General features: G+C 48.9%; 1 protein-coding gene across 4 annotated transcripts in view; it reads left to right on the top strand.

Annotated features, from left to right (window-relative positions):
• Positions 1-23,015, top strand: part of KIF26B (kinesin family member 26B) — a 464,762-nt gene that overhangs the window by 203,437 nt on the left and 238,310 nt on the right. For all 4 annotated transcript variants that reach the window (XM_042924645.1, XM_042924648.1, XM_042924647.1 and 1 more), the window contains one exon: positions 16,320-16,486. In XM_042924645.1, coding sequence (XP_042780579.1) covers positions 16,320-16,486 — 167 coding nt within the window. The remainder of the gene's footprint in view (positions 1-16,319; positions 16,487-23,015) is intronic.

Raw genomic sequence — 23,015 nt, 5'->3', positions numbered from 1 at the left:
CCGTTCCACTCCCCGTCGGTAACCACGAGGCATTCAAATCTAGTTTCTGAAAAGGCCTGCATAACTGCTATTGAAAGAACTCCCACATACTGTATTTCAGCTGGAGACTTGTAGAGAAAAAGGGTTCAAGTAGCTTATTGTGGGGCATCTCCCACTCTGGGATTTAGACAAAGCGCAAACAGAACAAAGTTCCTTTAAATGGGGTGCCTTCATCTGAGTCCTTCCTGTCTGTGGTTTGGCGGGCTGGCCGGACAGAGAGCGAGCCCACGCCCCTCCTTCCCACCACTGCCTTTTCATGTTTGACCCTTGAATGTGGCAAACGATCCCCGTGGTGGCCTGGAGTGGAGGGAAGTGTTTCCAGAATTTGAAGATAAAGCATCTTTCATAAATACTGCCTTTCCCTTCCCTGTGACTAGTTAATAATTGAAAGTAAGTCTGATCTACAGCGAGCGTGATTCCTGAGCCAAACTTCGGGAGACCGGATTTGACACATAGAAATCTACTGACGGGGACAATAGCAAGAGGTAGTTTAAATTGAGGGAGGCTGAGAAGTGAAAGGGAGAAGATTATCACCTACGTGAAACACCGGCCTCGGTCTCTGCAATCAGCCGAGACGGTGGGGAAGGCTTGGTACACGTAGGGTTCACTCTGCACCAAGTTCTGCCTGGGACGTTGATGAAATTCCTCCCCAGTGAATGGAGGGCTGGAGTGGTTTCCATTCTAGATGTTGAAAGTTCTTACCCGCCAAGAAACTACTGTTGAGAAGAGTTTTCCTGCAGGCATCTGGTTTATTGCTTCCTCTCAGTGGGTCTACACTGCCGACGCTCTAGAGAGCACGCACTCTGGCTGTCCTCAAAGGTCTCTCGAGGACCAAGGAGCTTCCATAACTCCTGACGGCCCCCTTTGGGGATGTGCTCCTTTTAAGACCGGCCTGATGTGAAGTTCTTTATTCTATGCATTTCCTCAGTGGATGTGTTTAGTGATTGTCAAATGTGCGTTTGTGCATTTCCTAAGTAGTTTCTCAAAGAACTGCTTGATCAGGGTGTGAGTGTGTGTGTGTGTGTGTACGTGTGTGTGTGTGTACTCACATGTATTTACTTTCTTCTCATCTTAGGCTCTGGGAAGAAAACAATCTACTAAATCTTAAGCTAACTATAAAATGCATCCATGTTGGGGCGCCTGGGTGGCTCCGTCGGTTAAGCGTCCCAACTTTGGCTCAGGTCATGATCTCGCAGTTCATGAGTTCGAGCCCCATGTCAGGCTCTGTGCTGACCTCTTGCTCAGAGTCTGGAGCCTGCTTCAGATTCTGTGTCTCCCTCTCTCTGTACCCCTCCCCACTCACGTTTTGTGTGTCTCTCTCAAAACTAAATATTAAAAAAAATTTTTTTTTAATAAAAAGAAATGCATCCGTGTTGTGTTGCCCTTGGTGATGTTTTCTGAACGTGCTGGTGGTTAGCCCCGTAGAAAGTCACACGGTGGAGTTTCCATACTTCTGCCCAGAGGGTTAACTCAGGGCAGTAATGGAACTCTGAAGGCAAGATTTATTCCCTGCGTTTGTGGAAAGGACCTTCCAAATGGATACGTTGCTGTCCACGCTAACAAGGGGTACTACAAGTCCCGTGTATTCTCAATTTGTATTGAAAATTGTGGCTTTGGGTCCCCCGCCTCTTTCCGAGATGGCCTGTCTGATTCCACGCTCCAGACCTGAGACCCTGGGTCTGTTGGTCTGATTGCCCTGCCGACTTCAAGTTTCTTTGGGTGAAGGGCAGAATCACGGTTTGGGGAATTGAGGCTCAGACTTAGTGGAGAGGTGGAAGTGATTGCTTTTTCTCAAGAGGTTGTTTGGAGACGAACTCAACCTTGGGGGGAATTGCAGGGAGACTGATTTGTTAATACAGTTTTAGAGTCTTTTAACTCAGGATTGGATGAATAGCTTTTCAAGTGTGTATGAAAGACAAGAATCCCCAAAGATCAGTTCTATTTTAAATAGCCGACTCCAGGGACCCAAGGTTTGTAACAAAAGGGCAGATATCAAAGAGATGAACTCACAGGTCCGGCTCTTTTCGAGAATAAAGCACAGTGGCTGGGATCCCTGAGGCGTCGGGGTCTGCCAGACTTGCTCGCTCTGATTTGTTAGCTGGGAGAATCTAGTTAGATATGCTCACAATAAGTTAGTTGGTATTGACTTTGCCGGGCCTGACCCATATTATAAAGTTCTAACAAATGGAAAGTATAGCCGAGCTTTGGGAAAAGCCATAGCATGTACAATGGAAGAGAAAACCAACATCTTAATTGAACAGAGGAGAAATTTGAGCAGAAGCACCAAGTGAAGAAATTAGGACACTGGATGGAATGCTACGGCCACAACGGAAAGAGGTAGAATATTTATTTAGTGAAGACACAACGAGATCATGCAATTCCCTGGTGTCAGCTCACACAGCAAATCTTTGTCTCTTTGCTAATTCTGTTCAGAGCGGGGGGGCGCTTAGAAAATTATATGAACTTGAAGAAATCTGACAGCAGCAAAATGAAATTTGGAGTTTAGTTTTATGACTGATAAGGCGCAGGAGTTTTCAATATCCTGAAATTTGAGAATTTGGAGTTAGGGAAGGGCTAAGGGATACCCCAACGTTGTTGAACTTCTCAAGCGTGCTCCAAAGGAGCATGTGAAATTTTACTAGTGAAATTTACTAATGAAATACAAATGAGAACATGCATACATAAATAAGCGTATTTTATTAACAATCCGAATCTGCTGCGTGAACCGATTTAGAAAATCGTCAGATGCCACGTCTGTCGTGAGTCCGGTGACAAGATTAGGCCTGATGAGGATCAATAATCCAGAGATTTCCGGGAAGCAACCCTACCACGCTGTTCTGTGCATCCTGGCCCTGTAGGACTAGGGTGATACAAAAGGTTAAATTATGAGCTTTGTACAGCCTCGAAGGCAGCAACCTCAGACCTCTTCGCCAGATTATTTTAGGTGAGCCCGGAAATGTTTCCTCCTCCTGCACAGGTTTTCAATGGCAGGCTTTAAAGCACCGGCTTTGCGTCCCAAGCCTGTTGCTACTTGAGGAGAAGGACTCTGCAGAGTGTTTTTATTTAACATGCTTCATGGCAGGTCTCTGATTTTGGAAGCGGCGCTGTGGAGAGGTTAATTGATTCTGTTAGGGTCCCACAGCCAGCCATTTTGGCCAGAACCAAGCCCCTGGCTTACAGAGACCAAGACTCTCTTTCTTTCTCTGTATTTCAGGATTTTCAGGCGTTTTAGAGTGCTGCCGTCCTATCATTGGCTTTTGGGGCGCACACAGGAGTGCAGCAGTTGGCCACACGTTAGATGTGTGATTTTGGACAGCCCACCTCACCACTCCTGCCCACAGCCTTTCCATGTTTACACGTGAGTGTCAGCCTAGGATATATCTAAGGACTTTTCCAGCTCCATTTAAAATTTTTTGGGCGATTGCTTTTTGGACAGTGTGGGATTTGGCATTTTCTGCCGTTGGTGCGCAGAAGATGCGAGGGCAGTTCAAGCAGGAAATGTCAGAGCCCGTACCTCGCTTCGGAACAACCAGCTGACCCTCAGGCAAAGTCTGTGCCTGGTCCACCATGGATGGTTGGAGACAATGGTGGGGAATGTTGTTGTTGTCCTTGGTGCATTTGTATGTTTTGGTCTACAGGCCAAGCAAATGTTGAATGAGGAAGACACTCTCAAGATGAAACAGGAGGATTTATTTCTAAATGTCCCTGCTTTATATTTGCCCCACAGGGCAAGGGGCGCGTGGGCGGCCCAGTCGGTTAAGCGTCCGACTTCAGCTCAGGTCGTGATCTCACGGTTCGTGGGTTCGAGTCCCGTGTCGGGCTCTGTGCTGACAGCTCAGAGCCTGGAGCCTGTTATGGATTCTGTGTCTCCCTCTCTCTCTCTGACCTTCCCCCATTCATGCTCTGTCTGTCTGTCTCTCTCTCTCTAAAATAAATAAACATTAAAACAAAATTAGAACCACGGAGCACATTCAGCTGCATTATCTCATTTCATCCCAGACATGGTCACGTGACCCCCCCAGCTGGGGAAATTAGGGCTAAGAGAGGCGAAATGACTTGCCCAAAGTCTGCCATGCTGTGTTCCACCAAGCCAGGCCCAGACTTCGCTCTTACCATTCCGTGCAGCATTTCCTGAGTGCCAGATGCACCGCGCACCCTTTGCTGGGCACCGGGATTACACTGGCAATTCCATTTGGTCCAGCCTGTCTCTGGGACTAGGCACCTTTCTTTTGTGGCTGTGGTTTTGAGCTGGCCAGGGCAGAGCAGAAGAAATCCTACAATCTAGGATGAGTCCCAGTGCGGCCAGCTTCCTTGAATGGGCTCCGAACGAGGAAAAGCCCCTCCCTTGGCTGATTTGAGCCCCAAACACCTCCTGTGCTCTCGTGGCTCCTGGTGTCAGGGCTCCAACAGCTGCAGGCATCACCCCCTGCCTCACTTCCACCATCCCTAGGCTCCCGAGGGGTGCACGTGTGTGTGTGTGTGTGTGTGTGTGTGTGCACGCGCGTGCACCTGCGATGCATGTGCTTGCCTCTGTTAGGTTCCCAACAACGTGTCCTCCGTTTTGCCCAAGATGCAAGGTTGCTTTGTGCACATCTTGGTGGGTCACTTAGAGCCAAAGGATTGTCTACAAGGCCCCTGTTGACTTTTCCTCACGGGAGCTCAAGGAAAATATGAGGAAGTAAAAGTGCCCCCGAGGAATGCACATTTTAAATTCCAGGCCATGACGCACGGCTGGTTTTCTTGAAAGCTTTCCAAGCATTCAAGACGCATGCTGATGTGCTCTCCAGACAAAACGCAGCAGGGGGACACTGGGTGGAAAAGGCCAGGATCCGTGTGCGAATTGAGCGCTGTGCTGCATCTGCTCTAGGTAACCTAACGTCCGGTCTCTTCCTCTTCTTGTGCTTCTCCTTGGGCGCGTGACTTACAATCCATGCCATTCTGCAAAATTACGTAATGCAGACATTCAGACATTCAACCCTGCTAAGCCCTTTGCTTTATTATTTTTTTTTGTCATTTTATCTGTAATATTTTTTTTTAATATATGAAATTTATTGTCAAATTGGTTTCCATACAACACCCAGTGCTCATCCCAAAAGGTGCCCTCCTCAATACCCATCACCCACCCTCCCCTCCCTCCCACCCCCCATCAACCCTCAGTTTGTTCTCAGTTTTTAACAGTCTCTTATGTTTTGTAAGCCCTTTTCTTTAAAGGTTAGGACTTGTTTTTGTTTTTAATGGAAAGGTGAAAGGGAACGGCTGCATCATTTTGACACGATCTTTGCATTTCAGAGTTTCTTCTGCATTTTCTCATCCAGCACCTCAGGGTTCTGAAGCTCTTGTCTGGTACCGGCTTCCGGCTCTGGCCTTGACTGCTCCTCTCCTAGAAACCGTCTTGCTAGGGGGCGCCTGGGTGGCTCAGTCGGTTGAGCGTCCGACTTCGGCTCAGGTCATGATCTCACAGCTCGTGAGTTCGAGCCCCGCGTCGGGCTCTGTGCTGACAGCTCGGAGCCTGGAGCCTGCTTCGGATTCTGTGTCTTCCTCTCTCTCTGCCCCTAAACCACTCGCATTCTGTCTCTGTCTCTCTCAAAAACAAATAAAAATTAAAAAAAAAAAGAAAAAGAAAAGAAAGAAACCGACTTGCTAGGATCACTCGCCCTACATTCCAGAGCATTCCAGCTCCCCAGCTGGGGCTGGCACATGCTCATACCCAGCTGACTGAGAGGAACAGTTGCTGGTTTCCTCTCCTTGTTCACCTTTTTATGTATGTATGTTTCTTTTAGCTTTTTTCTCATTCTTCTCTTTTCTCTCTTTTTTCTTTGTTTCTTTGTTCCTTCTTTGCCCCCCGCCTCCCCCAGTCATTGGTCTCACCACTATACTCAGTTAATTACATGCTGAATACCTTCATTTTATTGCAGAAAGCTTTATGTACTCTATTCATTGTTTTTTAAACCAGGTGAAAATAACCTTCATCTCTTAAAAACAAACAGACTCCAGGCAACCCCAACACAACTAAATTAAGTTCATTTTTTAAAAAGTATGTTCGTTTATTTGTTTTTTTGAGAGAGAGAGTAAGAGAGGACAAGCAGGGGAGGGGCAGAGAGAGAGGGAAGGAGAGAGAATCCCAAGCAGGTTCCGCAATGGCCGTGCAGAGCCAGATGCGGGGCTCGAACCCATGAACCGTGAGATCGTGACCTGAGCCTAGATCAAGAGTTGGACACTTAACCGACTGAGCCCCCCAGGTGCCCCTAAATTAAGTTCCTTTTTATTTGCTTGTATTTAATGCATGTATTAATTGATGTGTTCATCAGATATATTCCGTGTTGAGACTGTCATACTGAGGTGAATGAGACCCAGTGCCTGTCCTTCCTGAGCCTGCCATCTGGTTGGGAGAGAGAGAGCAGTGACAGGCAATTATAAAACACACAGATGCTTTGGGATCGTGAGGACAGGTTTGGGGAACACACGGAGAGGGATGGCCCTGATCATTCAGTGTGGGTAACACTGCCCGGGACCTGTTGGCTCATGGTTGAGTATTTGGTGGTGGGAACCAAAGGTAACCTTCCCCCAGGAGCAGAACAGCCCCTGGGTGATTCAGTACATGAAAAAGGGGTTAGTCCTCTCAGAGTTTAAGAGCTGACCTTGAAGGAGCCTCTGGCTCAGCCGTGATGTCAGATCTGGATTCATCAGGACTGTGATTTCCTCTCGACTCCTCGGCCCGAGTTCACTTGGTTGCAGATTGCGAGTGAAAGCACTTACAGAAAGATTCAGACCATTTGGTTTTATTTCAGTTTGGTCATGAAAGTCACAAAACGCTGGATAGAACGAGCCGTTGGTGCATATTGAAAAATTATTCAGATGATCCTTTCCTCCACTCGTTAGCAAAGTGTTTCTCTGTTGCCCCATTTCCCGACGGGCAGCGTCATTGAGGACCTGTACTTTCTCGGGAACAAGAGACACTCAAGAATAGAAACCAAGCCCAGTGGCATTACCTGTCTGGGGATTTTCCATGTGGCAGAGTTGAAGCTCTTATTTGGTGATCATTGTGCCCACTTCACGGAATTGTTGTCGGGATTGGCTATGGCAACACGTACCTAAAGGTCTTCAGACAGAATCTGGCTCGTGGCCGGTGCTCAGAAATGGCGACAAGCATGATGACGATGGTGGAGGGTGCTTGCTGTTGTTCCTCAGAGTCCTCTCCGGCTGGACTCCTCGTATCCTTGTATGTCATGGAATATGTCACCCAAACCACCCCGCAACACGTAATTGGGTATTACGCATTAAAATCATTGCGACCCAGCATCTCTGCAGGTGAGGTCAAACGCACCTGTAGAAATATCATAAGCTCGACGGCAAGAGTTAGCCCTCGTTACAAGACATTCTTCGTAGGGTTGTCTGAGCTCTGCCTTGAGCTGCACATCTTGGAAGCAAGAAATGGAAGGGAAGAGTCCAAAACCGAAATGCCGCCGGCCCATCGCGCCTTCCAGCACCCTGCTCTTTTTCTAGAACATGTGGGCTTTACCTTTTAGCAACACACAGAGTGAACAAACAGCCAGCAGGTGCCGAGGGGCCAGATTTCAGCCCTGACCACGAAATCCTGAAACGCGACAGCCTTTTCTGTTTGCCAAGTCTCGTCGCACGGGGCAGGACCCGGGACGAAGGTGAGGCTGTAAATCGAGGGGGAAGAAGAGGCAGCTCTCCTCGGCCCTGGGCAGCGCCGGTGAATGGAATTCTCTTTTGCAAGAGGTCACGGAGTCAAATGCTGTGGATGGATAATTTTATGGCCACTAATAAAATTTATAGCCAAAGCAAGCTAAGATAATAAGGGTAATCAAACATCCAGGCCTGGGACATAAGAACCCCGTCGTGGCCCCTTGGTGCTGGCCGAGGGGGTGCGGCTGGACAGCGCAGGAAGGAGAAAAGACCAGAACCAGTCCGTGGGGAGCACCGCATTAGGGAAAGAATGTTAGCCGACTGTTCGGTGTGATTTGGCCCGCGAGAAGGAAGGTAAAGGAGGACGGCGTTTGACTCGGGCAGGTGTGCCGAAATCAGACGCTGTGGAACCAGAGCTGAGTTCAGGCGGGGGCTTTCTGCAGCCCCATCCTCATCCTGGCTTCCAGACCAAAATATTTATTGAGCGCCCACTGTTTGCAGAGCTGTAAAAACATTAAGTGACAGTGGAAACAATAAATAATAATAAAAGAGATGTTCCCCCAACAGTGAGATATCAATTGCCTGAGAGAAAATGCTATTAGATGGTATTTTCTGGGATTTGGGGGTCATAATGTCATTAGACATAAAGACGGAGGAGATGTTTGTTGTCCATGGATGTCTCTGCTCAGGAAATAGATATCGTTGGTGTCTATTCCTGGCTGCCTTGTCGGAGTCAGAGGAGGTGACTTTCTGGGTCAATAATGCCATTTAAGATGAACCCCCATGCCGACACACTCGAAGCTCTCAGCCGTTCCCGTCAGCAGGGAAGTCAAAGGTCAATGGCTTACACATTGCGATTTGCAGTGTGGAACCAACCTTGGTTTAGAAGAGCCAGACATCTTCTGCCTTGTTTCCGTGGTCAAGATCATAACCAAATGTAAGATTTACTTTTTCTGAGGGGACACATATAGTGTTCCTCATACTGAGGTATTTGTGCAAAAATTTAAATGTGGCTGAAAGACATGAATCTCACCTAAGATTAACAGATACAGAGTCGGGGCACCTGGGTGGCTCAGTCGGTTAAGCGTTCGACTTCGGCTCAGGTCATGATCTCATGGTTCGTGGGTTTGAACCCGCGTCGGGCTCTGTGCTGACAGCTCGGAACCTGGAGCCTGCTTCGGATTCTGTGTCTCCTTCTCTCTCTATTCCTCCCCTGTTCATGCTTTTTTAATTCAAAAAAAATTAAATAAAAAAAAGATTGTAAAAAGGACCAACCTGTACCCATGAATGAGAACTGGGAACCTCAGGCAACTGAGGACCCCACATGTGCAAGCACACACACACGTGTGCAAATGCACACACGTTTTGAAAGCAACAGATACTGTTACTTTCGTGAAATGGTCCCGTGTAACCGAGATAGAGCTAAAAGCAGGTTTTAATCAGAACTAAAAAGGGGCACCTGGGTGGCTCAGTCAGTTAAGCATCCGAGGTCATGAGATCTCATGGTGTGTGAGTTCGAGTCCTGCGTCGGGCTCTGTGCTGACAGCTCAGAGCCTGGAGCCTGCTTCAGATTCTGTGTCTCCCTCTCTCTCTGCCCCTTCCCTGCTCATACCCTGTCTCTCCCTGTGTCTCTCAAAAAATAAACATTAAAAAAAAAAAAGAGAACTAAACAACAAAATCCGGTGGTGAAAATCTAGTCCCCCCACCCCCACCCAAAGTTCATGATTAGGACCCTCAGCAAGCATTCGGTTTGTTGCTTCTAGACGGTGACAGTGACATGTACACTCCATGGTGACAATGAATCCCTGCCACCGGAACTTTAGGTTTTTACAAATGTGTTGGATGGATAGTTGGAGGTTTGGGAATCTGTGTTTTCATAGAAGATTCATGTACCTTTCATAGAATCATGAAAAAAAAGTTCATGCTGAACAGTCTGAAAAGCAGAGGTAAACCATATAGTCCTATCAAAATAAGGCTCCGTGGGGTGCCTGGGTGGCTCAGGCGGTTGAGCGTCCTAGACTCTTGATTTCAGCTCAGGTCATGATCTCACAGTTGGTGAGATCCCACCTCAGGCTCTGTGCTGACAGCGTGGAGCCTGCTTGGGATTCTCTTTCTCCCTCTCTCTCTGTCCCTCTCCTGCTCCCACTGTCTCTCTCTCTCTCTCAAAATAAATAAACTTAAAAAAAAAGTAAAAAACAAAAATAAGCCTCCTGATTCCAAATTATGCAGTGAAGATAAAGTTTCAGGGGTCCCCACTGTCTTGGGTATTTTCTCCTTCAGTGGATTGCAGGGGCCCCGAGAGCCACGCTGAGACAGGCTCGGCCCTGAGGGGCAGCTGGTGGGGGAGGGGGGTGACCTGAAGGCAGGGGCAGGATAGAAATCATCCCAGAGCAACATCTGCGGGCCCGGCCCTAGCTCCTGACTCACTCAATCTTTCCGACTCTCTCTTTCCTTGTGGGGAAACTGGTTACATTCTCTTAGATTGCAGTTTATTTAGGTGACAATCTCAGGACTGCAGGGAGGGCCGTGTGGGGACCCACGGAAGGTACAGCCCACCCTTCGTATCTGCCTAATGTATCCCCATCGGCCCTGGGAGCTGCAGAGGTGGAGGCGGGGCTTAGAGAGGTGGAGGTGGGGCTGCAGAGGTGGAGGTGAGGCTTCCACAGCTGGAGGTGGGGCTTACAGAGCTGGAGGCGGGGCTGTAGAGGTGGAGGCGGGGCTTACAGAGGTGGAGCTGGGGCTGAAGAGATGAAGGCGGGGCTTACAGTGCTGGAGGTGTGGCTTATAGAGGTGGAGGTGGGGCTTACAGAGCTGGAGGCGGGGCTGCAGAGGTGGCCAGAAAGGGCCGAGTTCTCCAGGAACCTCTGCTTGCCCTTTGGAGTAGCCAGTCTTCCAGGCAGATTTTTACAAAGAGAACAGGGCGTGTATTTATGACTGGGAGCAAAAAAGGTGGACCCTCCTAGACTCACTTTTGAATCGGGGGACTGGGGAGCCCCCCACATTGGTAGGAGAGGTGCTTGTCCTGAGATAAAGTTGGGTACCCTGGAGGAGAATGCCCCTGAGTGGGTGGCATGCCTCCAGGGGTGGGGGACAGCTCGGGAACGTGGGTGGGGGAGGTGTTAGCTTTATCACCGGACAATCATGGAGCGTAAACCCTTCCAGTCCTTAAGGACCATAGTGTTTGCCCTGCACGGCTCCTGAGAACCGGCTCTGGGGTTCATCCCTCACGGCTGAGGGGATCCCCATGAGGCCCGAGGCGTGTGAGGCGGCCCTCTCATCCATGTTGGTGGGAGGCGACGGGGGGCCCCCGCCTCACCCCCACCGCCGAGCCCCAGGCCCGCACCTGCTGCTCACCCGGCAGACACTGAGCAGGCGCACACCGACCTTTGTTCCTTCCGGCCCCCCGAGGCCCTCTTTGACTTAAACATTTGGCTGATACCACATTTCGCAGGCTCCCCACTATCGAATCACCCACACACCCCTTTCCGTTGGAGGGAGAACACGTGTCTTTGGCCGACAGCAAGTTTTTCCAGAGAGCCTTCTTTACATCTCCCGAGGCCAATGACTAGGCCAAGTTTACTTCTCTGAATCTGCCCGGTGCTGAAGCTATTACATATAAACAACTCCTCTGGGTCTGTTTCCTCATCTGCGAAATGGGAATGATAGCCAAGCTGTCTACCTAACCTAATAATGATGGTTTCCGATGAGGCTCGTAGGAGAAGAGGTTTATCAAAGCCAGAGGGGTAGACAGATATCAGGGCATCCTTATTACTGATGCTGTAATTATCATAGATACGGGTCTTTCGACCTTCTCTGCCTGGTGGAGAACCAATCCGGTGACTGGCTATTGCCGTTTCACAGAGCCACAGACAGAATTTGAGAGGGAACAGCTCTCTCGTAGCCAGAGTTCATCATCTTTCGTTATTTTGTTTCTTCTGTAATGGAACAATCCACTTACAACTTACGGTATTGTCCTACGGGTAGTTTGCAGGCTTGAGGCAAAGTAAATTCTTGGCACCAAGCATGACAGAACCTCAGTAAGAAGAACTCCTCGCAACCGTGTGTGTGAAAGATGATAGCTGATCTAACAAGGGGGCTCCCTCTCTCTCAGAATGCTCTAGAATGCATATGATTTTTTAAAGTTTAATTTTTGAGAGAGAGAGAGAGAGAGAGCAAGGGAGAGGCAGAGCGAGAGGGAAAGTCCGAAATCAACCGACTGAGCCGCCCAGGCATCCCTAGAAAGGATATGATTTTAATTGTTAAATTAAAGCAGCTAGAGCTGCTTTTCTTAAGAACAAGTCTAGCTCCACCATTTTTCAGAATGGCAAAGATTTGGCTAAACAGAGATAATACACGTTGCTTTAGGCCAGCTGCCTTATGGACTGTCTTTGTACAGTCTTATTGACTGCCAGTGGGTTCTAGGCAACAAGAAAAGGAAGGGAGGGAGAGAGGGAGGAAGGAAAGGGAAGGGAAGGGAAGAGAAGGGAACGGAAGGGAAGGGAGAGGGAGGGAGGGGGAGGGAGGGGGAGGGAAGGGAAAGGGAGGGGGGAGGGGAAGGAAGGGAGGGAAAGGGAGGGGAGGGGGAGGGAAGGGAAAGGAAGGGAGGGGGAGGGGAAGGAAGGGAAGGGAAGGGAGGGAAAGGGAGGGGAGGGGGAGGGAAGGGAAAGGAGGGGAGGGGGAGGGAAGGGAAAGGAAGGGAGGGGGAGGGGAGGGGAAGGAAGGGAGGGGGAGAGGACGGGAAGGGAGGGGGAGGGAAGGGAAGGGAGCCTCGCACAGTAGCTATACGCACTAAGTACCCAATACATGGTTGTTTCCATGAAGAGATGAGCAAATGAATCTGTAGACTCTAAAGGAGGCAGCTTTTCATCCCTAAACCAGCACACAGTGGAACCAAAACATTACACTTGGGTGCTGACAGGCAAGGGGGAAAATCCTGCCGTGTCCCAACAGTCCAACAAAATAGGAAAGCCATAACAGGAACTAAGTCTTCTTACTTCAGTGACTTAAGGAAAAAAGATTTAATTAGATACATGTAGAGAATAAGTAGAAAATCAGAATCGCTCAGATTTACTCCACAAACATGTTTTAACCATCTCCGTGTGCCACGCACTGGGTTGATTTTCATGGACACAGTGGTGGGCACACCAGCCCCAGTCCCACCGTCCTAGGGTTTTGAGAAACAGTGATCTTTGGTTAAATGCATCATCGGAACCCAGGTAAAGACACTGAAGGAAGAGACCACCCTTCTGTAACAGCATCCACCAGAGGCTGGAAGGAGTCTGGAAGAACGCTTCTCTGAGGAAGTAGTTCTTGAGCTTGGATGCGAACAAAACGTAGAAACATTCCAGATCGAGCGCGAACATGTGCAAAGACTTTGTGGCAAGAGGAGCAGTGGGTATGTTTGAGGAGCTTAAGGAAGTCCAGAACCCTGTCTGGCAGAGAGTGAGGGGAGATAAGTTGGCAACGACTGTAGCTATTTGTATATTATTTCTGAAAGCTTATAATCCCTGGAGAGGCTATCGGGCATAAACACCAATGAAAACGTGAATTTACTGGTGGCCAGAGCCTACAGGAGCAGGCATTTGGGGGGGACCCTTCTTCCCGTTGTGAACAAGCAGAACAAAAACCGGAGAATGCTCAAGAGAAAGCACAAAGCGAGCTCAGCCAAGCTCTTAGAGGGGGAAGGGGATGCAATGGAAGGCACGGACTGCCCCCCACCCAGATCCTCACACTGTGTCTGAAATCGGGGTGCTGGGAGGAAGGGCGGTGTGACCAGGGACCTAGACAATTTCAAGTTCACATAGCGTTTGGTTTCTTCAAAAAAAAATTTCTTTTTTCTGGGGCGACTGGGTGACTCAGCCAGTTAAGCGTCCAACTGAATTTCAGCTCGGGACATGATCTCACGGTTTGTGAATTCGAACCCCGAGTCGGGCGCTGCGCTGACAGTACTGAGCCTGCTTGAGATTCTCTCTCTCCTTCTCTCTCTGCCCCTTCCCTGCTTGTGCTCACCCTCTCTCTCAAAATAAATAAAGACACTTAAAAAAATATTTTCTGAGATAAGTAAAATGCTAACATTCTTTGATCATGTTACTGGATCTACCTGTATGTGTTTTATTATTATTTGATGTTTTTTGTATCTGTTTAAAAATATTTTTAATTAGGAGGAAGGGAGGGAGGAAGAGAGAGAGTATAGGAGTGAAAGAGGGTCTAGGACTGGCCTGAGCGTCAGGGTCCTGTGCTCAGTTTCACATTGTCTTGGGCGAATCACTTCTGTGCTCTCGTTTTCCTTACGTAAGAAAAGGGGTTTTGAAGGGAAGGATCTTGGCGGTCCCTTCTAGCTCTAAGTCATTCTGTGTTTCTGATTTCTAAGAACAATCGATTATTGAATAATTCTACTTACAGGTTTGGGAATGGAGTGTCCCATGTCCACGAATCCCTACTTTTTTTTTTTTGAAAAGAGAGATCCAATCTTGCCCGGCAAAGATAGCCAGGAGCTAGCTGTCTTTTAAGGAGGACGGTGCATTGAAGTTCATCTGTTTAGTGACGTTCCTGAAAGCCACGAGCCCACAGGATGCTTGCATTCATCCCGGGCCAGACTCGGGGACCTGGAAGCACCTAGAAGCCTGTGCCTCTGTGTCGGGCCTCTCGCCATTCGCCGCCCACATCCTGGTGGCTTCTCTGTGGGTTTGTAGGGCACCTGCAAGGGCCTTTCTTACACAGGGAGGCAGAAGAGTTTCAGAAGTGAAAAGGAAACACCACAGGCAGAGATCAGATGACAGCCGCGTTCGTGAGCCCGTGGACATACGTGGTAACACACCTGGCGATGCGTTCACTCACTGCTATCCTGACTGCCTTCAGATGTGCGCCGAACCAGCATATGTCTGGTAGATTGTAGCTACCTCATGAAGCAAGATGGTGCTGTGGGTTCTGGGTATAGTTTTGGACGTGGTTGGGGACGGCGCCCTGGACCACGGGAGCTTCATAAGTGCTATTTAGTGGCGGCAGCTGGTCGAGCGGAGCCCGCGCCCCGCGGACAGTAGCAGAAGCCCAAGGACAGGTGACAGGCCCCCAGCATGGGCAGCAGCCCTTGCTGAGTGCACGGAATGTTCTCCAGGCCATGGGCTACTTTTGCCACCTCCTTCCTGGGCTCTCTTACGTGGGTCAGGTTTCCTAACAGCCCGTTGAATGAATGAGAGTAAGAAAGTATGTGTTGGCAAAATTTCAGCTGCAAATGCCAAAGCTTTCCAAGTAAGAGCATGAATTTAAGCAAAGTTTCAAGTGAATGGACCTCAGAGTAATGGCTGTTCTGCTAATAATGAAAAGTACAAATGTTTTTATGTTCAAAGGTTAACAAATGGGACGCTTTCACTGGCCTCCTGGCCTGCTCAGTTACAAAGTGGAAACTGTTCCTGATCTTTGCTTTATTGTACTTGTATTTTCTAGGCAATTAGAAGGATTTTCCACTCAGCATTTAAGAGGCTTGAACTGGCTGCAGACTCTTTTTTTAAACTAAAGTTTCCTTCTTTCTTTCTTTCTTTCTTTCTTCCTTCTTTCCTTCTTTCCTTTCCTCCTTTCCTCTTTCTTTCTTTCTTTCTTTCTCTTTTTCTTTCTTTCTTTATTCCTTCCTTCTTTCCTTTCCTTTCCTTTTCTCCTTTCTCTTTCTTCCTTCCTTCCTTCCTTTCCTTTTCTTTTCTCCTTTCCTTTCTTTTTCTTTCTTTTTCTTTCTTTCCTTCCTTTCTTTTTTTTCTTTCCTTCCTTTTTCTTACTTTCTTTTTTCTCTTTCTTTCCTTTCTTTTCCTTTCTTTTTGCTCTTTCTTTCTTTTGTAAAACTAACATTTTTTTCCCCTTTTGTGCATGGGCTGAAGTTTTAAAGTAACAGGCTTTCCAAATAGCATGCTTAGGCTTTGCCCACATAATTATTACATTTGTCGTGGAATTAGCACTCCTTGAAAGTATGTTTCTACATAAGATTCTCATTTTGCCCACAAGTATGGTTCTTCCTAGCGTATCCTGTGGGTTTCGGTAAAACAGATCCAGCCCCGTCCAGCGGACGATTGCAAATAAAATGGAAGCCATTTATCTTAATGAATGAGTAGGAAAATCAAGTCTGTTGAAATGGTTGAAATCCTCCAAAAAGGGACCACTTGGTTATCCACGGTGGCTGTATCTGTTTCTCTGAGCTTCTCTTGGTGCTGTTTGCTGACTGCTCCCCGAAACCACAAGTGTTTTAATTAACTCCTCGCTTTGTTAGCAGGCTCACCTCTCCTTTAATGATGTCTTTGCCCCACCTGTCTATCGGCATCTGGGCCAGCAGTTGATGTTTCTGCTCTGGTCTTGGGCCGCAAACCGTGCTAATGGCTCAGGCTTTCCTCTCCAAATGGACAGGAAACACAGGCATAATCAAAACTCAACAGTGTCAGGGGGGTGATTTTATTCCATTATTTTTAATGAAAATGAGGAGGTGCCCCGGGGCTAAAATGCTCGAAAATAGCCTCTGAGAGGCCCTGAGCCCCCACAGTGCCCCCTCCCCACCTGCACTGGGGCCCGCTTGCCCCAGCAGAGAGGGATGCCGTGCTGGGGAAGTGCAATGAGCCACAGGTATTGAGCTCAGTGTCTGTTTTCCTTGTCAGATCTCCCAGCTGATGACAGAGACGGGCCGGGAGGGCCTGACCGAGGCAGCCCTGAATCGCTACAATGCAGACAAGCCTTCGGCCTGCGGCGTCCCGGCCTCACAGGGCTCCTGCGTGGCCAGCGAGACCTCCACAGGCACCTCGGTGGCTGCTTCCTTCTTCGCCAGGTAAGGGGGGCGTCCCAGAGCCTCGGTTCTTTCGGACGAGCCCGCTTGGTTAGCCTCTCGCGTGCGCCGCATTAGCTAAAGCACCAGGAAGAGTCTGGGGCCGCTCTTGGACTTGACTCTTTCCGACGGGGCTTCTCAACCTCGGACTGCTGACAGGTTGGGCCAGACAGCTCTGTGGTGGGGGACCGTCCTCTGCGTCACAGGGTTCTTAGCAGCGTCCTTGGCCCCTGCTCATGAGATTCCTAAAGCATCTTCCCCAGTTGTGACAACCAGAAAGGTCTCCAGACCTTATCATGTGTGCCCTGGGTCGAGAGCCACTGCCATAGGAATACGTGGCTCTAAGGATGTCCTCCTGGGACGAGGACTTTTGTGGGCACAGCCCTGTGGTTGGTGTTTCCAGATTTACATCCTCGTCACAGAAAACAAACTGCTTCAAAATTAACTATTAAAGAGATAGTTGGTTTTTTTTTTTTTTTGTATGTGGATAGTTACCATATACTATCCAGCTAATCTTAGAGACTTTAGAGACATGAGAAACAAAAACTGAAAGGTATTTCAACAATGTTTTCTGCCTAATTTTAGCAGTGGAGCAGAGACAGGGCAGGAGACAAAAGACAGCTGAGCAGAAGGCACTTTTGGGATCGTCTAATTCAGTCCCCTTGTTTTATGAAGGAAGAAACTGAGGACCAAGAAAGTCAAAGTATGAGTTAATTTATAGCAAAGCCAGAAATGGAAACCAGATTCCTCTGCTTTATTTATTTATTTTTATTTTTTATTTTTTTTTGGTTTCCTCTGTGATTCATTATTCGATCCTTGGAACTTAACTTTAGAAAACTTCTTCTAAGATTTGCGAGCTCCTGGGCGAGCAGGAGGTAGGACACATGACCGCGGATCTGAAATCAGAAGACGCCTGCGGTTTGAGTTACAGGTCTGCCTCAGTTTCCTCCTCTATGAAACGAGGATAGCACCTCAAGATTTCCCTGAAGGCTAAGATCAATCATTGTAAATTATGAAGTGCTGTATAAATGGTGATTCAATGTGGACTCAGCTAGTATGTCAGGAGGAAGGAGTACCGTGTGGTTTTTCTTGCCATCCTTGTGCGTGGTAATGTCCAAAGCACCAACATGAGGAAGGGACTGTGATTAGGACAGGAGCAATCAGAGGAGGAACAGAGGCTGGTGTCCTGTGTTGAAAACAACTACAGGGGCTCCTGGGTGGCTCCGTCGGTTGAGCGTCCGACTTCGGCTCAGGTCACGATCTCGCGGTTCGTGAGTTCGAGCCCCGCGTCGGGCTCTGTGCTGACAGCTCGGAGCCTGCTTCAGGTTTTATGTCTGCCTCTCCCCTGCTCACGCTCTGTCTCTCCCTTTCTCAAAACGAAATAAACATTAACAAATTTTTTAAAAACTACAATAAAGGCAGCGCATAGGCTTGTCAGAACACTGGCCCTGAGATTCTCATTGTGGGTCGGTGCTGTGTTTATTGTCCTGTGCACAGTGGGGCCGACCTGAGTGTGTGGGAAGTAACAGGAAATACAGTAGTCTCCTCTTAGCCACGGGGGGTACACTCCAAGGCCCCCAGTGCATGCCTGTAGCTGTGGATAGTACCGAACCCTACGTGTGCACTGTTTTCTCCCATACGGACCTGCCCGTGAGGAAGTTCAGTTAGTAAATGAGGCACAGTAAGACGTTAGCTGCGATGACTAGCAATAAAATAGAACAGTTATCACCACGTACCGTAGAAAAGTTAGGTGAATGTGGTCTCTGTCTCAAAATACCTTCCTGTCCTGCACGCACCCTTCTTTCGTGATGTCCCATGGTAAAATGCCCTCCGTGGTGAGGCGACGTGAGGCGAGGGCACGGAGTTGCGACGTGGCGTTAGGCTACTGTTGACCTCTGACGCTGTGTCTGAACGAGGATCGTCTGCTTCCTGCTTGAGGTCAACCACGGATACCTGAAACCGTGGAGAGCAAAACCGCGGACAAGGTGGCCTACCGCATGCACGTGCTGGCCGCCCGACCACGGGCGCTATTGTGTTAGTTCCATCTGTACGTGCATGTCTATGTTGTCTGGGATCATTGAGCCAACTAACTGGGGGGCCGTGTCTCTGCCATTCAGGAAGGGAAGAAAGGGATGGAACGGAATGCGCGGACATGCTCCAAGCACAGAGGATCCCAGGACCTAGGTGGGTTAGGAGAGCATGTCCAGAGGCGGGTGACGAGAGTACTGAGGAACTAGGAAGCCATGTCACGGCGGGGCTAGTCTGGAGAAGACGGCCCTCGGCTGTCCCTTGGGCCGTCGTGTGAGAGAAGGATTTGGTGGGTTCTATAAAACACCCAAGCGTGTGGGCAAAGGCTGAATAAAACCTGACGCTGGAGCTCAGCTCCGACACCCTCCGGCTCGGCTCTCCCAGCTCGGAATGAAGGACAGTTTGCACACCATTCGAACTGCCCTGGGACAGATTGAGATCCCCGTCACTGAGGGAAATCAAACTTACCTTGGGTGACTGGCCTTGATGCTGAGGAGAACGTTCACTGCTCAGATGTGGGTTGACCTTCCGTGCACCTTCCTGACCTGAAATACTCTGAATGTGAGAAGCCGCAGCTCAGGCTCCACCCAGAGACTTTTACAGGTCACTCGCAGAAAACACCAGAAGCAGGATTTGAAGCAGGAAGAGATGGGAGGTTAGGACCCCTGATGGCCAGTGTTTAGGGCGAACGAGTGTTTCCCGCAACAAGGAACCCAGCAGTGCTTTGGAGCGGGGACAGCGTGTGGACACGAGACAGGCTGGGATGGCCCAGGGTCCGAATGGAAACACGGGGGTGAACCCAGAGTGGAGGGGCCTGTCGATGGTGGTGGCGGGAGCCCCGGGTGATGTTAGCAATAAACAAACACTGGACTGAGTTCAGATTGCAAGAGCTTGTGGCGGGAGCTTTCAAAGAGCTGGAAAGGATCCGTAGGGCTGCTTAAATCCTCATTATTACTTTGTGGTGAAGGCTGATAGCACTAGGAGCTTAATGGTTTAAGGCATTCAAAGTACGCGGTTTGCGTTTAAAGGGTTTACAATGTATAGTGGTGGGGGGGGGGATGTAACGTGGAAGAGAATAGTGTTTCATACACACACACGTGCACATGTGCACACACACGCACGTGCACGTGTTCCCCTCACGCCCTTTCCCTGTTTGCCCTGTCGGTCTCCTCCACGACAGCTGGGAGTTCACACATCCCAAAGAGGGACGCGGTTCATATGCTGCCTCCCTGTCACTGATGGGAACCTCAGAGCAGAAGATCGAGTGACTTTCTCAAGGCCCAGAATAGGAAGGGACAGAACCGGGCATGTACTTCGCCTCTGCAGATCCCCCGAGGGTCTGAATCGAACCACCCCCGCTTATGTCGTCAGACAGCCGACCGAGTTCAGTGCTTTTCTGCCTCAGATAAAGTAAAGCTGGGTAAGGCGACAGTACAGGTGGCCTCCGGTAGGGGTGAACTCTCTTGTTGAGGGTTGTAGACACCGACTTTTCTTTGTGATCTCAGCCTTTCTCTGTCAATATTTACTTTCTAGAGCTCTGCGGAAAGGTCGGGTGGACTTTACTGCATTTCTGATACAACGTCTATAAGATAAGAGTTCCAGTTCTGAATAAGCAAGGATACCTTTGGCCGGAGCAACTCCAGGCGTGCGGTCTGCGGGGCCGTTCCCGGTCTGTGACGGGCGTAGAGGTTGAGAGGAAGCATTTAGAAACTTCTGTCAGCCAGTTCACAAGAGAAATTTTATGTCCATTAGGATCTAGGAATAACAAAGTGGAGCTTGTATTTTGAATGTAATGAAAATTAAAGAGGGGCGCCTGGGGGGGCTCCGTCGGTTAAGCGTCTGACTTCAGCTCAGGTCATGATCTCGTGGTTTGTGAGTTCGAGCCCCGTGTTGGGCTCTGTGCCGACAGCTCGGAGCCTGGAGCCTGCTTCGGATTCTGTGTCTCCCTCTCTCTCTGCCCCTCCCTGCTCATGTTTTCTCTCTCTCTCAAAAATAAGTAAACATTAAAAAAATTTTTAAAAATCAAAGAAAAAGTGATTCCTCACCACAGATAGTTTGAGAGGCACCTGCTTTAGAAAATGATGATGCCTGGAGCGTTTTGTCCTTTGATCCTTATCTTCCCAGAATTTCTTTATTTCTTGAAATAGCAGCATCGTGGTAGACTGTCTGTGCTTTAGAATTTCCGTGCCCTGGTTTTTGAAAAACATTTTTGGGGGGGGGGGGCGGGAATAGTAACCTCATACTAAAAACATAAATAGTTGCAGTAACCAAAGAAAGACGGGCACAATTCTCATCGAGTTGGGTGGCTGTTGTGTGTTGACTTTGAACTTCACAAACGAGGGAATCTTCCTGCTCCCACAGTGCTGGGAAATGGCAGAGTAGGGTGTGATTAGGTTTTTTGCATTTGTTGGCTGTTCACTTGGGGTGAAGATTTACTTAACTATGTACGGAACGTGAAACCCAGGAAGACCTCCTGGGTGGATCCCCAGCATTGCAGGCTGAGCCCAAGGAGTCTGTTTTTATTTGAAGAGCAGCGACCAAATTCTGGATTATGCGTCCGATTGCCTTGGATCCTGGTAAATCAGACGAATCTTTCAGCTGACCTCCGGTCTTCACGTTGATGTTCTTTCCCAAATAACCTTGAGTGACCATTTAAAATCGTGTTGTTGTTGTTTTAATCCGTGAAGGAAATGAGCATCTGGAGGAGTCTCCTCTCCGTTCAGAGCAAGTGTTTGAAAACGGTGAAAACTACCAGCTGTCACGTGAGCTTTGCAAAGGCAGGTGCCAGTCGCGCAGAACTGGTGCCGCCATATCTGGGCGCTTGGTGGGCATGTGTCTTGAGTGTCATGTCTTACTACTGCCTCTTTTGTTTACAGCTCTCGTATGGAGTTCACAACCTGTGGAAGACCATGACTTCTTATTACAGTCAAATCAGACTTTTTAGTACGATTATATAGAGGCCATCTTCGATTATCAATTTTTTTTTTTTTAATTTTCCCTATTTTCGTAGCGGAAATGTGAATGTCTCCAAATCTGTTGGCGCAGGTTTGATTCCCTCTGGTTACTCAGCGTCTCCAAACCCTTTAGGGCGCATCCGTTTGCTCACTCGTGGGTCCATCCCATTCATTAATGCTTCTCCCTCCCCCTCTCTGCCTCTGATTTTCCAGTAATGGGGTAATTTTGAACTCCTTGATTCTCGAAGACTCTGACCTTGAAGCAGTTTTCTGCTGTTGATTAAAAGTGCGTCTGTCCTGGGTTTGGAATATTCTGGGGACATTTTGGTGTTCTCCGCAATATCGGGGTGCCCTCACATACATTTTGTGGGATCCGTTCGCTCTGCTTTCTCTTCCTCTCTTGCCTTGTTCCTCATTTCCTTCCGTCATTCGTTCGTCAGGGATGTTATTAGATTTCTGTCCAGCTCGACCTGTCACGCGATTTCTTTCATCTTTGCGTATAGACGGCTCCTCCTATTACCTAACTGCTTTCTCCAAGCCCCTTGCGCACGGCACCGACTGTTCGTGACTGATTTGTCTGGTTTTCCGGGCATTAAAACCAAGACCAGCTTGGGTCCTAGGGTCAGGGGCTAAGTCAAGCTGCAAGAGCTGTCTCCTGGCTCCGAGGCCCCGGCTTCAGGACCAGGTTGATCCGTTCATCACCCTCCTCGGGACACCTACTCTTAGTGCTGTGTGGACACGTGCTCTGTATGCACAGCTATTTCTGTTACGGGAAGGTCCTGCCTAAAAGCCCTCTGCACATTCTTGCCAGCAGCCGAGGCAAACAGTGCCTTGTTGCTCTGCTACAGCACGCACTTTTCATATATAATGTCGTACAGCGAAGCCTTTCTTTAGTCCCAGCCCGTGTGAACACAGAACAGTAGTGCTTGGTTTTATGCTGAGAGTTTGTGAAGTCAGAGAAGGACGAGACGGAGCACGGGACTACGTGTGGTCCTCGTGTTCTTCCATCAGGTACTGTGCCCCCTGAGGGATGCTCACATCTTCCTCTGATGAGCACTTGAGCAATTAGCACCAGAGAAAAATTATGCCAAACACAGCCTGGTTGGTCTCAGGCGATGTAGGAGGCAGAAAATGGAGCTGCGCGCTCAAGATCCGGCTCTTTCTTAACGATTCACTGTGGGGTTGGAGTAAATTCCCATGTTAGTGTCTGTTCTAATGGAATGACGCCTCTAGGGAAGACGGAGAGCTTCTAGGGGCTCGTGTCGCGGAACTTTGCTGTATTATTATGCTTTCGCTGTCTCTTGTTTTCACTGAAGCGTATGGTACCTGCACTTACCCCCTCGCCGGAATCTCATTCTGACCTGGTGTCGATTCCTTCCCTGCTTTCCCCCAGTTAGACCCTTCCCTGGCCTGTTCCAGCTCCCCGTTGGTCTGTTCCATGCCCCTCCCCCCGGAAGTGAGGCTTCCACTGACTTCCTGTGGCACATTTGTGGTTGGAGTCGGCATGCGAAATCATGCTGTTTGCTCCTGGGACAACAGCAACAATTAGA

Source organism: Panthera leo, chromosome F3, assembly GCF_018350215.1.
Source record: "Panthera leo isolate Ple1 chromosome F3, P.leo_Ple1_pat1.1, whole genome shotgun sequence".
Taxonomy (NCBI): domain Eukaryota; kingdom Metazoa; phylum Chordata; class Mammalia; order Carnivora; family Felidae; genus Panthera; species Panthera leo.
Note: the sequence above shows the minus strand (reverse complement) of the source record. Positions and strands in the feature narration are given on the sequence as shown.